The sequence below is a fragment of the Parambassis ranga genome, chromosome 4 (assembly GCF_900634625.1).
Source record: "Parambassis ranga chromosome 4, fParRan2.1, whole genome shotgun sequence".
Classification (NCBI taxonomy): domain Eukaryota; kingdom Metazoa; phylum Chordata; class Actinopteri; family Ambassidae; genus Parambassis; species Parambassis ranga.
The window spans coordinates 44,693-60,821 of NC_041025.1; the positions used below are offsets into that span (position 1 = coordinate 44,693).

General features: G+C 37.8%; 1 protein-coding gene across 3 annotated transcripts in view; it reads right to left on the reverse strand.

The window, feature by feature from the left end:
* Positions 1-3,853: 3,853 nt before the first annotated feature.
* The window catches only part of nfic (nuclear factor I/C), an 81,787-nt gene continuing 69,511 nt past the window's right edge, over positions 3,854-16,129 (reverse strand). The window contains exons 8-13 of one of the 3 annotated variants that reach the window (XM_028403156.1): positions 15,220-15,341; positions 9,940-10,053; positions 9,714-9,871; positions 9,435-9,549; positions 7,402-7,490; positions 3,854-5,748 (exon numbers count right to left, since the gene is read on the reverse strand). In XM_028403156.1, the coding sequence (XP_028258957.1) occupies positions 5,728-5,748; positions 7,402-7,490; positions 9,435-9,549; positions 9,714-9,871; positions 9,940-10,053; positions 15,220-15,341 (619 nt within the window). In that variant the 3' untranslated portion in view covers positions 3,854-5,727. Of the gene's footprint in view, positions 5,749-7,401; positions 7,491-9,434; positions 9,601-9,713; positions 9,872-9,939; positions 10,054-15,219; positions 15,342-16,129 lie in introns of all 3 variants that reach the window. The other 2 variants (XM_028403155.1, XM_028403154.1) reach the window with 2 other exon arrangements.

The window sequence follows — 16,129 nt, forward strand, 5'->3', positions numbered from 1 at the left end:
TTGGTGGAGACCTAAGATTCCAACAGAATTGAACCCTTTTTGCACCTAATGAGAATCTGAGGAGGGGATAAAATTATTGGTGGGGACGTGTCACCTCTGTCTATGCTAAAACTATACCTTTAGAGCTAACTAGTTCCCAAATAAAACATTGTAGTTAGCATGGTATAGGAGCCTCAAAACTTGCAATGGTTTTTAAAATGCATTAACATGTAAATAGGCCTACTTGTAAATATCTGTAGCATGTTAAACTTCCTTTGTTTCCAAGATTGCTAACATCTGAAGGCACTTGGATTTTTTTTTTTTAAATTGATAATCAGTTTTCAAAGAAACTCAATTTTTGACTTGTGGTTCTGAGGGTTAATAAAAACATTTCACTTAAGTGTGTTGTTTCTGAATAATTTGAATAATGTATCAATGCCAAAATATGGCATTGTAATTTATGCACAGTAAACTAATTTATATCAAATTATGTAGCTGGCACAAATATGTTTTCAATATGAATTCAATTTATATTTTATTTATGTTCAATTTTCTCAGAGCAGGTTTCCTTATCTGTCTGTTATGTACAGACAAGAGAGTATGAAAACAGTCAAAAAATATGCTGGACAACTGTAGTATTTTGATTAAACAGATAACCACAATTTACAGAAGACTACACTATTTGACATAATCATAAGGAATGGTGTTTTCTCTGCATATTTCACCCCACTAAAAACATGGCATTGATCTTTATAGATTAGATAGTGAGATTGGACTTTAAGTCAAACCAGCATTATTATCACTATAATAACCACAACTTGTAGTGTAAGGGTTGTACATAAAAGCCCATTTAATTTAAGTCATCCACAACATTTTGCTGTGCTGTGTTAAAATCACAACACACTACTAAAGTAAAGGATAAACAAAAATGCACACTTACTATTCATTACTCAACATCTTTTAGTAAAATGACAACATTTTAGTAACACTTTAGTTCAGCTAAAGTGAAGCTACCAAGCTTAGCATTAACAGTGTTTCCTCAGATTTTCTTCTCTTTGGGTTGTTTTATGGCTTTTCACCTTGAACATGCACTGAAGATAGCAATACTATGTCACAATTGTGTAGTGGTAATAATAAATTCTGCAAAGCACACACAGCTTACATAATTACTCATATTTAACGAGCAGTTAGATCATAGGCACTGCTTGTTAGGATTATTTTTGGTAGTATTGTTGGTAACCTGCTGGTTTATTTTAATATTTTATATGCCAGTATTTGAATGTGAGGTTCAACTGAAGGTTGAAATAACTGATTTTGAGTGTGTCTTGTGTGAGACCATGCTGCACACACGTAAAACAGTTGTACCTGATGCACATTTATAGAATTGCACATATGGAAAAAAACAATACTGGAAATAAAAAAAATTTCATTCTGAAAAAATGACGTTTTCATACTTCCATTATTACACAATGATATATTTTTTTCTCCTCACTTCTGAAAGGACTTAAAATGACACACATCCTAATCCAGTCCCTAGGACACTGGTCATTGACCCTGATTACATTGTCGAATAAAAGTGAGACCAACAAAGTGCAAAAGAAAAGCTAATGCTACTGTTATTCTCTTACTGTGGTCGGTCAATTTAGCTTTCAGACTAAATTCGTTTGGGTCATATATGTGCATGTTATTTTGAACTTGAAATCCAAGACAATTCAATTTACCTATTATGGCTAAGTTTCCATAAAGAATTCCCCTGGGGGATAAATAAAGGAGTTCTGATTCTGATTGTTACCCTGCCGCAGCTTGTGAATGTGACTTGGCTACTGTTTAAACATAACATATACGTTTATAGATATTTTTACGTTTAAGAATCCAAGTCACACTGTTAGGTGCATGCAGCCATATAAAACTCAAAGTCATTTTTGGTGTTTTGTATCTTATCACATAATTATTCATGTGATCAAAGTAATCCCTTTGGCAGAGGGATAGTATTCTAATTGACAATCATAGAGCGATAGAAACATGTACAGGTACTTGGACAAGTAGCTTGGCCACAAATAATCATAACTATAAGTACTATTTTATAAAAACGGACCATGCTTTTTCAGTGCTTCCTCGTGGCCTGAGGTTTAGATGTGCTGGAGATAACAAATCAATCCTTCACAACCTTTGAGGGCATCCACAGCTCCCATTTTCACTATATATGACAATGGTTTACACTTGAATAGAGCCTTGGCTGAAAGCTTTCAACTGAGACACAAAAAAAGTGTACTTGCTAAACACTAGTTAATGTCAACCAATCACACATGCAGCGTTTTTTTCTCTTTTTTACGTGCTACTGGCTATGTCATTGAAAGTCTGATCGCATTTATACAATGTATTATTATTCTTTAACTAAAGGCAAGGCACATAATGTTCATGAAATATCGTGCAAACTACAAGTTTTACAACAGTTCAAAGAAACAGCCCTCCTATTTGTTGCTTTCTGTACAGTACAGAGCAAGGAAGAGGAGGAGGAAGAGCGGGATAGAGATGGAGAGGTATCATCAGATTGAGCCATGCATTCTTTAGGTCAGTACAGTGACCAAGTCAGCACCATGCAGTATACATTAGCTTTAAGTCCCCTTGAACCAAAACACAGCACGCCACTTCATCCCAAATTATGGGAGAGCATAGACACAGACACCAATGTTCAGTTCCAATAGAAAGCACAAACTCATACAGACAGCTATTCTAAGCAAACCGCATTCATTCCAATAAAAAACAAACATTTTGAAATGCATAGAGAAAACTGATCCTGTGCCACATGTGAATTGCCATACAAACACACAAAGCCACTACCTACCTACTACCTTTGTGAGCTACTTAATGATTCCCCAATATTTTTGGTCAAAAGAACACATTCAAACATTGTATCTACTGAACCCTTGAGTTATATGACCCAAGGTTTTTGTTTGCAGCTCTATTGCAAAAGGTTTATATAAATAAAGAATCAACATAGTGGTGACAATTTATAGGTTCGGAAACAAGCAACCTTTTATCAAGGTCATGTAAACATCTTCAGAAAAAAGATATTAGTTCTGTTGCCTCGATTAAAACTCTTAGACACAACGCTTGAGGGGATTCCATGTAGATATTTTGGGGGCTGAAATGACTTTGAACAAGATTGCAATTTCATGTAAATCAGATTAATGTTTTCACAAAAGGCTTTCCACATGGGGTTTCCACGTGTAGCTTTCCTCAAGGAAAAGATTGGACTTGGCGGAAATTGCTAAAATACAAAAGGTAAAAATAGTACAATATTATTTTAAGTTTAATTCTTTAAAAGCATTAGTACACATTCCCTAATGATGCTCACCTACTGCATTTTACTGTTTAAATATTTACCGTATTTTCCAGACTATAGGTTGCACCGGAGTATAAGTCACACCCGCCAAAAAATCCATAATAGAGAAGAAAAAAAAACATATACCGGTATATGTCGCATTTTTGGGTGAAATTTATTTGACCAAATCCGAGACCAAGAACAGACATTTTATCTTGGAAGGCAAGTTATAATAATAACAACAGAATAGAGAACAAAACTATACTATTCCTGGACTGTTACATTATGCCAACTGCACTGACTTGCACCATTACATCTTTTGCACTCTCATACCAGTCTCAATAAGCTGTTATAAGTTAAACCATTCCTGTTTATATTATGCCAACTGCACTGACTTGCACTATACATCTTTTGCACTCTTACTGCATTGTGCCTTCATTATGTGCCTTGTATTTTGTGTGTGCCTCATTGTAGGTACATTTTTTTACACTTTATATTTATCTTTAGTTTTTAGTTACATGTTATATGTTGCGGAGTGAAGAGTAACGCAATTTCGATTCTCTGTATGTTCAGCACATATAGCAGAGTTGACAATAAAGCTGACTTGACTTGACTTGACTTGAACAACAGGCAACAGGCTCAATGTGCCTAACGTAACACATTGATGGCTATTTAGCTGTGCGAAGCATAAAAAAACAAACTCAATAGGTAACATATTAACAGTTTTCAGATAACTATAGCATGAAGAACATAACAAAAAACGTTTATCAAACTTTCGATCTTACTCCAAATCACTAAATCCATTGAATTCTTCATCCTTGAACTCTGCCAACTCTAGACAAGCCTAGAGTGCCCTCTAGTGGCTGTCAGTGTGAAAATAACGTAGGCCTAATGTGAAATTATATATTTTAATATAGAAGTCGCACCTGAGTATAAGTCGCATACCCAGCCAAAGAATGAAAAAAAGTGTGACTTATAGTTCAGAAAATACGGTATTTATTTTGTAACACATTGCTTTGTTGCTTAGGGATTTTTCATTGAATTTGACAGAATGTCAGTGTTGTTTAATATGTTTAATAATTTGAAAACAAAAACTTGCAAAAAAATGTTGCCCTTACGGTTTTTTGTGTTTTGAGTAAAACAAAGCTAAACTTGTGAAATGTTTAAGCTTCTAGTCTATGTGAAGTGTAGTATGTAAAATTTGAAGATAATGAATGAATAAAAGCTATGATAAGTGAGCCATAAGTGAATATTGTTGACTCAAATCATAATAATAATAAAATTCAAGTCCATGCCCCAAAGATTGTGGATTTAAATGCTTATGAGGGATCATGCATTCTAGAGCTGGACAATACACCTGAATTTTGTGCTCAGTTCAAGTCAGTATGCACATGATCTTTTCATTAATATCAACAATACATCTGACATCATTACACTGCTCTCATAAAGACATTTCAAGATACTCATATTGCAGTGCCTGCTTTATCCATTGTTGTTGTAGTCTACATACAATCCCATCACCGTGTTCTCAGAGACATCAGCCTACACTACACCCTCTTATAAATGAGAGGGAATGAGTGTGGAAATGTAGGAAATATATGCCCATGTTGACACACACACCCACACATAAACTCTAATTTAGATCTCTTAAAGGGAATTTACATTCATTCTATTTTAACTTTAACATACCTTGCACTAGCCATCCCTTGTTGACAGATCTCCAGTCAGATGTGTGTCTCTGAAAGTAGCATAGGTCAGACTGACACACACACATTAAGACACAGTTACACTACATACTGTAGCATTATGTGTTTGAGGAAGCATGAATATAGCTCTTATATTCCACTCATCATTACTCATTGCTTTCTGGTAAAAAAAGCACAGTCTTAAAAACAAGAGCCAAAGCAACTTTTTAGTTTCATACTTATGATTGTCATTAAAAACGACAAAGCCTCTGTCTTTTGCTGGGGAAAGGGGGAAGAAACTGCCATTTTAGCTTGTAGTGTGAGACATGTCAATAAAATAGTTAAAAAAAACATTACATATTAACACCAGGAACTATTTGCATATATTATAAGCAGCACCTGCAGAGGGGAAGGGTATTCTGAGGGTTTTTTGTTTCTTTTGTTTCTTTCTTTCTTGGGGGGGGGGGGGGGACTGATAGACCCACAGTTTAGGGGATAACGCGTCAGTGGCTATTTGTGACAACCATGCCGCAGCATCCTTATTTATTTAGGTCATCTCTTCTGACAACAAACACATATATAAAGTTATTCCAAAATATATTTATATATGAGTGCGTGGCCACACTTTTTGCTTCTACAAAGCTGAATATATTTTTCCTCTTGCAAGGTCCTGACAGCACTGCTTCCTTTCGTCCAGGACAGCACTGTAATGGTAATCATCTTTCCTCCAGATTTCACTCAGTTGCCCAGATACCAAGACTGTAACAAACAAGACAAACACATAATCAAAATCTGTACTGATTATAAACATATACTGACTGGCTGACTGATAAGACTAATCTATGCAAGGATACAAGTTAAACAGGTCTCATTACATGTACAGGCAGTAACTGTTTGAGGGAGTAGTTTGATGTCAATAAGGCCCCTTTCACACTGGAGAAAGTCAATCCAGCTAAAGTTGGATTGTATACCTTGTATACGTATTGTATACTGGATACCTTCAGACCTCCACGCTCAATCCGGCTTAATCCAGTTTGTTTTCTGTCCTCCAAACCACTAGGACCGAGTGTGCGCATGCGTCGTGTGGTTTTTTTTTTGTCCCGTGTTGCTCGTTACTTTCGTTTTTTCAGTTTAAAAAGTAGTTTATTCCTTTGTAGCCCTGTCGAAAATAAACTTGGGGCAAAGCTGTCATAGTTCGACGGTTGTTTACATACAGCGTCAACTGCTGTGAAACGTCTATGAGAGTATTTAAACCAGCCATGCAGCAGCGTATTTTAGGAGCGTCCCAGAAGCGTTGCTGCGCGCTGCTATGCAAGTGATACACTGCAGTTCTATTATGGAGATGTGTTGCGCCCAAGACGCATCTATTTGCACCAACTACATCGAGCAGACAGGAAGTCAGGCACCAGAATAAAAGAGTTTCCGGTGGATTTTCAAAATAAAATGCTGTCAGACTGAACTCTTGCTGATTTAACATCGCTACCAGCAGAGGAACACAGCCACAGCCATGTACAAAGAGAGATTTATAAGGACAACATCAGAAAGGAAAAGGCAGGGAGAGAAGCAGCAGCTGCTGCCAGAGTGGAAGGTGAGGAGCTGCCCTTTGTGTTGATGGAGTAAACTGAGTTTTCAGTAACTGCTCTGTAACCCAAAGTGACCCCTACCCCTAAAAAAAACATCAAAGAGTCATTGAGTACTGATTGGGAGGTAACGTCAGATTCCGACCATGAAACCACGTAATTGGGCCCGATTTCCAATCACGTGATCAGATCTGGAAATTCCGAGTATTAACCATATGCTTCTGGTGCAGATACCAAAATGCAGCAGCATTACTTCATACTTCAAATTTTTGGGTGTTCGTGTGAACGTATGCTAACGTAACACATTGATGGTTATTCAGCTATATGAAGCATAAAAAACGAACTCACGGTGTCCTTAATGTAACATATTAACAGTTATTCAGATAACTATAGCATAAAGAACATGACAAAAGTTTACCATACTCTCGATCTCACTCCAAATCACTAAATCAATTCAATTCCTCATCCTCTGTGTCACTTCCAAACAACTCCACCAACTCTGAAGGGTAGACAAGCCTAGAGTGCCCTCTTAGCGGCAGTGTGAAAATAGCAAGACCATCTTACTTACTGATATAAGGTGTTTATGGCTTCAAAGTCAGTTTGATTATAGATGTATCTAAACATTTTGTATTTGGTCAAACTGTCTGTAATTGTATTCAATTCAATTCAATTTTATTTATATAGCACATTTTACAATCAGAATAGTCTCAAAGCACTTTACAGAGACCCAGAGCCTGAACCCCCTTAAGAGCAAGAGTGGTGAGAAAAAAACTCCCTTTTAACTAAATCCTCCCTATATGGACCTTGACAGTGTTACAGTAACCATACTAACCTGGGCTTGATAGAGTCCACCTGGGTCCCGAGGAGTGACTCCGACGAAGGAGGATCGATTGGCAGGGGGAGTCCCAGGGGCAGAGTATGCTGAAGGTGTTTGTGTAACATCAGTTTCATTATGTCTCTCAAAACTTTACACTGGATGATGCCACGAAATTCATCACAGCATCAAATCAGTCACTGACACTGTGTAATCACTCCAGGGAAAACAATTAATTTTTTTCTTGTGGAGGACATTTCTTTTGTTCATTATTATCTCTGTATTGCAAGTATGAATATGTTTATATTTAAGCTGAGAGGTATTCCAGATTGTGGACAGGTAAATTTGCAAGATATATACTGACTTAATCCTTTCCTGCTTTTGCAATGACCCATATTTCGGTACAGAATGTGATACCTAATCCTTATTAATTATTTCCAAGGTAGCGGAGTAACAAGTCGAAAGGTGTACAAGATGAAAAAAGTAATTAAACATACTGGCTTGTTCTGGCTAGCAAAACATTTAATACTACATTAGAATAAAATGCTAGACAACAGGCTTAAATGAACCGGCAGGGGGTGGATGTCATCTTGGTCTGATCTTGTTTAAGTTTATGTTGCATTTCCAGTTTTATTTTGGTATATGCGCTTTCCCTACTTACACTTGCTCTCAATAGTGTAAACTGTCACCATGCCTGATCAGAATGTGCAATAACAATTCAGTACTGAAGTCACTTTATTATGTTTTCATCACAAGCATTCATTCTTTTTGTTTATTATTTATATTTATTTTTATATCAGCTTATTTGTTATATTTTTGCTAATTTTCTTCTTATTCTTAAGTGTCCTATCTGTCCTGGCTGCTGTAACACTGTGAATTCTCCTTTGGTAGACTAATAAAGGATTATCTAATCTTATCTCTTAAAGTGGCTCAGCACTATTAATATTATGTTATATTATTAATAACATACATTTAGTGTTGTCAGACTAGGGGATAGGAGCACTTCAGAGACTTTCTCACCAATTGTTTGTTAGGTCACCAGGCACTAAGGACCTTCTCCCAGAATCCAGTGGTTTCAACTCAGGGTCATAACATACAGCTCATCTACCACTCTTTAGGATATACTCTCACATGCTCCTGTTAATCAAGACACAATAGTAAAAGAATATGATAATGTGAGGCACTATATGGATGATGCTTCAATATGCCTCTTAGTATTGTGCAGAGCTCATCTCAATCAGCAAGGCTGGCTTGACCATAGGCAACTGACAGGACTGACAGGACTAGCAAAATCCTATTGCGGTACTCTTGCTATATGTGTTGAGGCTACAAGTCTTGATTCATGACACAGAGGAGAGAACAAAGTGCAGATAGTGAGCTATGAACAGATTATAGTGCCCTAGTCTGAGCAGTTAAATAATCTGCATCAAAAAAACGCATCAAAGAACAAGCCAATGGAACCGCTTAAATCTACTGACCTTCCAGAAAGACCTTTGTAGAAAGACCTGTTTAGTCTGAATAACACCATTTACCTACCAGCAGTCTATTGTAATATGTTTGAGATAGCAAAGCTAACACTAAGCAGATCAGAATATGTGATATCACATTTGAATTCCCTCTTATCAAAATATCCCAGTATAGTGCTGTCCTTTGTGCAGCTGCACCTACTTGTCTGATTCTTTGTCACAACAAAATGCATGATCAAAAAATTCTTGAAATCTAGATTGCTGGTAATGCTGGTGACTTCAGCTTGTTCCATGTATACATCGTGGGAAAAAAGTTGTTGTGGACATACTACTATGATTTTTATTTTATTTAGAAATCATTTTTGATTTTTTTTCAAACCATCATTCTGGAATACCCCAGGACCCAAGCATTTTGTCTTATTTTTCTTGACTTCAATTGCAGTCTCCATTGTATATATAAAATAAAAAAATTACAAATGTAATTATCTGTTTCTGATTTTAATTCTACTTTTTTGTGTTGTATATATAAACACATTATGTATATACCTTCTATATATCACTAAGGGCTTTCTTCTGACCACTTACTAGGTGAGGTGGGAGAGTTTGCTCTCCCATCAGAGGAGGTGGTAGTGGCCTTTGAATCTGAGGGGAGTGAGGATCGGGGAGCAGCCAAGGATGATGCGGATCCAGGTGGGGCCATCTGAGAGGAGATGTAGTGAGGGTGTACTTTAACATGGTTGCTGCCATTCAGCTGGAAAATTTAGAACAGATTCATTAAAAAAACAAGGTAATTTTTTGAGTATGTGCTTTTGCCAAATTAAGAAACAGTATGATAGAATAGACATGCTCGCTGGTAATACTCACTGAGCTGGCAGTTTGATTTGCAGGATCGCAAGCCAATGACACTAAATCTTTCAGAGGGTCCTGCACCAGGTGAGGAGGATAGCGGATTGCTCCATGGGGAAAGTAAGAAGAGGATGGAAAGTGCAGAGATGACGAGGCGTGAGAACTCCGGGAGAGACCTAAGTAGAAAATCAAATATTTTCCTCTTTGCATTGTGTTTGTGTCTGTGTTCGCAAGGTATACTGACCACTGTGGACAGCTATGACTGGCCGGTGGTGCTGCGTGAAGGAGCCCATTCTGGGTGAGTCTTCCTGGGGAGAAGGACTGTCCAACTCTGACTTCTTCACCGGAGGAGAAAGACCTAAATCATACACATAAACCGACAGTCTGACATTCTTTTGCAACTCCCAAGTGGCACTCTGCAATATGCTGCTGAATGTTTCTCATTTAGTTACTCAGCCATTTTCAACATACAGTTTAATTTTGTCTACTCTTCCAAGAACAATTAAAAACTGGCTGTAGTCATAAAGGTTTTCTTTTATAGTTAAATACTGTCAATAGTATGTCTGCATTTTTGCATTACTACCACCAACTGATGGTTTTGGCTGCTCCATGTGCTACCAGAAATATTGTAAAAGATCTCTTTTAAACATGCAGTACACGCCGTACTTGTAGTTGTATGTAGCTGTATGTTGTAGTATGTACTATGTTGTATACATAAATGTCCAATATAGTTGCATCAGAAATGAACCAGTCCTTAGCTTGCTATTTTTAGGGCCCCATCACTGAGACCCCGTTAACACTGGGGAAATCAATCCGGCTAGAGTGGGATTTGGGCTGTATCTGGATATATCCGGATAGTTTTTTCCTGAGTCTGAACAACACAAATCCGGATATATCCGGATTGATAGGGGACCTCGCCATCAAGGACGGAGCATCAGGTCCAACAGCTGCTGCCCGCTTTACCACCAGTCCCTCCTCCTGCTCCTGATGGTGCATCGGCTACTGCGCCAGACTCCCCTGGTTTCATCCTGCTGATGTCAGCCGAGAAGTTCTCCAGGGATTCAGGGGACTGTCGTCCCTTCCTGGCTCAATGCGAAATTTACTTCTGCAAAGGTTAACATACAAATGTTGCGCATAGCTGTGCACAGGCACTAGGCCTATATCAGAGACCTGCAGCGAGCACAAATGATGCAGATCTTGTGGAACGGGTGGGATTGATGGGGCGGTCAGGCAAAAAATATTTAATTTATATCTGGTCCCGAGATCCTGAGGCCTATGTTATGGCACATCAGGTGCTGTTGTTTGCTGTATTCATCAAGCTAATTGGGAGGTGACATCCTTGACCCTTGACTAAGTTACACAAACATAAAGCAGCAGAGCCCAAAGCCCACGAGCTCAGAGTAAACAGATCCCCAAACCTGAACCAGAGAGGTGACTGACAAAAAGGGACAACAGTGGCGCAGTGGTATAGCAGGGTTGTCTAGTAACCGGAAGGTTGGTGGTTCGATCCCAACTCCTCCTCAGTCACTGTTGTGTGTTCTTGGGCAAGACACTTCACCCTAGCCTGCTAGTCATTGTATGACACTGCCGTAAAGAATTTCCCTCTGGGATTAATACAGTATCTAAAAATAAAAATAAAATATAAAACTCATCAATATCCAGGTAACTGTGTCTTTCTAAGTGCAGAATGACTGAAATGTCATTGTATATCACCAGCTGAAATAAATCTTGTTTTTCTCAAATTCCAAAATATGTCTAATAATATAATTATATAATATTATATATAAATATTTCTATAATGATATTTTAGTATGGTTAGTATAATTATGCTTTTGTGATAACTGTTGAAGGATCTTTATTCTTCATATTTAGGCTTTTATAAAATTATCTTATTTATGTTATTCACCTACATGATTCATAAAGAGCCCTGGTTATCACAAGGAGCATTGCTGACATGATTGTGAAGTTATAATTCCAAAGTTATACAGTTCTACACTTTTGTTTGCAGCTTGATTTACTTAACAAAGGTGAAGCAAAGTGAGCTTGAGCTGATCAGTGGCCACCCCAACCGATCAGTCACTTTTCTGAATGAAAGGGGATTGGCTGTTTGTCCCCCTATCACACGAGTCTGCCCACTCAGATGCTAAATCTGACCCAATAAGCATGTAGCTGGGACGCTAAGCTTCATGTGCATATGCCACGTGTCTGTGTTTGAGAGTGGGGAGGGAGCCCATCAATAATACCGTGACCCTGAGGTGCGTTAAATGACACACAGAAAAGTAGGAAAAAGGAATTTTGAAATAGTCTAGATGGCATAGAAAGAGGGAAACGTTTGCAAACTGTAAATTCAGTGTTTATGTAGATTACATGAGTTGTGTTGACAGCATAGTTATTAAATGTAGTGTTTTTACACTGTGCCCCTGGAAAAAATCCCAGAAAATGTCTGTAAAACAGTCATTTTTAGTAGGATTGTTCTAATATTTGAACTGGAAACGTGATATACTTTTGATTCATAATGTTATTTAGTCCACGACAACTTGTTGCAGCTAACAGATAACCTTATTGTCACATAAAAAAAATCTAGGTGAGGCAAAAAATGAGACTTAAACTTCTGTACCAGTTACATTCACATGAAATCAGATAGCTCAACTAAAAACTAACTGTGTTACAAACACAAAGATGCCAAGCTTTTGTATGTGCTCCAAAGGGTTCAAGAACAGCATTCAATCTATTTTTTTGTGCGTTTTGACCGGCGTATTTTAGGAAATTTTGGGAAATGTTACAGGTTGTTAACAGGTTTTAATTAAAAACTTTGTATTCTATTGTCTTAATTTCAGCTCTTAGTGTAACTCTAATAGTTATTAGAGTTTTAATAATATATATTATTAGTTGATTGCCGTTGCTAGGCAATCAAACTCTTATTATTATTCTTCCGTACGTTTTTTGGCTCAGCGTATCTTCAGAATCCATTGACCGATTCAAACCGTTCAACCATCAAAAAATTTTAAGCTCATTCAGGACATTCCCGGAAACCTTCAATAATAATTACAAATATTATAATATTAAAAATATTAAACATTTTCCACCCTCAAATTAACATAGGAGTCAATGAGAGAGCCCTTCAAACCATGTCTTCTGCAAAATGCTACTCCTCCTACAAATTTCAAGATAGAGAAACCATTCAAACCCTAAAATACTTCCAACATCTTGGTCTTCAAAACGTGTATACAGAATTCTGAGTTTAACATTAGTGTGTATTGCGTGGAATGTTGGGAGCCAGAGTGGATGATGTCATCACTCAGAGTGGAGAGAGGCTGAGGAGATGCCTAAAAAAAATCTCTCTAACCTGCACTCAGGCCCACATCATCCATCTGGGATAATTTTTATATCAGTTCGAAGGAACACTCGTTAGCTTTCTGATGGTGTCACTCTTAAAACTCCACAACAAACCGTTTTGCCCTTACAGCCAGCTGTTTGGGGAGAGTGCCGGTCATTCCTCCATTAAGACATAATGTAAAACCAAAAACAGAGCAGAGCTGCCATATTTTCTAACTTGCCGCCATCTCCACATCTTTGACATCACATACATAAAAATTATACCCTGTTGTAGAGCAACTTCTTGTGATTCTCATATTTTTTGTCTCTCGGTTTGGACACAGAAAGCAGTTTTTCGAAGGGTGTTTTTACATAGAAAACACATTAGGAGGGGACAGAAAGAGCTGCAGTTAGGGGCAGATGTTAAACATTCAGGTTGCCATGGATACAGGCAGGCAGGGCTGTTACCATGGTGACCGGCTGACACAGTAGAAGCATACAAAGCAGCCATATTTGTAGTCTTTATCAGACCTTAAGCATTGCATCTGTCATATTGATCATCCTTCAGCTGTATACTACTTCCACACTCAAATCACACAGCCTGTGCTTCTTATAGTCTTATGGTCTTATAGTCTTATGGTGTTATACCTCAGACCTTTCATATGGTATATTCACAGGCTGTTCTTTAAGGTCATGACTTCATACTGTTCTTGTCTTCAGCTGTTTCTCTTTCATATCTTCATAATAGTAAAACATTTTCTACTTTTCCAAATTAGAGCTTCATCTTTCTAAATTCTTAACCGTGTTTCAGCAAAATAAATTCAGATTGCAGATTCGCCAGCAATTCAGAGCAGTCCTTCACATCAGCGTTCAAAGCAATGCTTCAGCTGCAGCAATCAAACTTGCATTTTCTTCAGGAAATGCTTTTCTAGTTATATAGTATATAGCTTGTAGATCATATAAATCTAATAACTCAGGCCCTTTCTTCAACTGGTAACAAAATAAAATCATAAATCATCTTTTAATCGGGGTTAGCATGCAGAATTGTACCCAGTAATCATGGCATTTTGCCCTGTTTGCAGAACAGCCCAGTTAACACCAAGGTAACTTTCTTAACTTTCTGCTTGTCTCCAGATGCAGCGGATGTCAGCCTCTGTGTGTGGCATGTGTTTGATACGTTGAATGATTTGTTATATAGGTTAGAGAGCCTATATAACAAATCATTTTAGTAATGCAAGAGTGGTGAATACATCAGTAAAAGAAGCCCCAATGTAAAAACTGAATTAACAAGTGAACACAGCATGCAGGAGCAGGACAAAAGCATAAACATAAAACATTAAGCATAAATCTGCTGACTCCGGTACTGTGCAACGTGTTGTTGCTGTTTCTCCCACAAACTTCATGTGGTTGAAACTTTACAGTGATGAAAGAATCCAAAACTGAACAGACTGATATGCTAATATGATATGATGAGAACATGTTTCCACTGCTCTAGTGTCCAGTGGAGGCGTGCTTTACACCACCATATCTGATGCATTTGCATTGCACTTGGTATGGCTTGGATGCAGCTGCTCGGCCATAGAAACCCATTTCATGAAGCTCTCTATGCACTGTTCCTGAGCTAATCTGAAGACCACATGAAATTTGGAGGTCTATAGCGATTGACTGCTGAAAGTTGGTGATCTGTGCACATTATGCGCCTAAGCAGCATGACCCCACTCTGTCATTTTACGGGGCCTTCTACTTAAGATTAATATTATGAACTACTTTATTAATCCCAGTGGCTTCATGGCTGAGTTGCTGTTGTTCCCAATTGCTTCCACTTTGTTATAATACCACTGACAATTGACTGTGGAATATCTAGTAGCGAGGACATTTCATGACTGGATTTGTTGCAAAGGTGGCATCCTATCACAGTACCATGCTTACTGAGTTCCTGAGAGTGGCCCATTCTTTTGCAAATGTTTGTATAACCAGTTTCCGTGCCTAAGTGCTTGATTTTAGACACCTGTGGCCATGGAAGTGATTGGAACTCCTGAATTCAATTACAGTACTTGGATGGGTGAGTCAATACTTTTGCCAATATAATGTATATAATTAGGGCATTGTTGGGTGATACATAACCCATTTTTGCATATATCAAGAACTAAAGACCTATACATGGCCACAATAAAAACCCTTGATCCTGTTTACTTTCTTACTCCATTACCTCCTTCCATGTCATCAGTCCAGTTCCTGGAGCTGCTGGCAGGGGACGAGGATGAGTGGTAAAACTCCCCTCCTGGACTGTCAGCATCTTCCTCCACAGAGCCAGACTTATGACGCTTACTCCTGCAGACAAGATGCTATGTTACAGTGTAAAAACATGAGACCACTGTGATGCCAGAAGATGTTTGAGGCAGTTTATGAAGTCCAGCTGCCCATCTACTATTCATTATGTGATTTAAAATTGAAGTGATTATTTATACTTTTAAAACCACAAAACATACACTTAGCTGTACGTGGTAGCATGTATCCCACATAGACACAAAGGGGTTCTGTTAGTTGTCAAGGTTTCAGCTAGTAAATAAACCACCCATTAAGGTCCTCCACCACATTTAAACCATGTTTCCCCACCAAACAGTTGGAGGAGCAGAAAAACGTCTTAAAGAAGACTCTACAAGTCCAGTTGCCTTGCTTCAACCTTTTGAATAAATATGACCTGGATGAGTCACTCACATTGATATGTACTGTTTTTATAGTGGCCATTTTTTTCAATAATATATTTATTGAAATTTTACAAGATACAAATGTAAAGTGGACACACGTAATAACAAACTAACAAACAAAAAGGCACATTTTAAAAGCAGAGCATAAGTACATGAGAGTTTGCAGATGAATAGTGAAAATGCAGCATATGAACTGTACAGGGACTAGTCCCAGGTAGTGCAACAGATATGACAAATCTTTGTTTTTCATATACATCTTGTTTTCCTTTTAAAGTGTATGTGATTTTTTTCCAATGGTAAACATAAAGACAATTCTTTGAGCCATGTTGCTATGCTTGGTTTGCCCATTTCTTTCCATGACATAGCACTCATTCGTTTGGCTTGTAATATACCTAGATTTATGAGAATTTT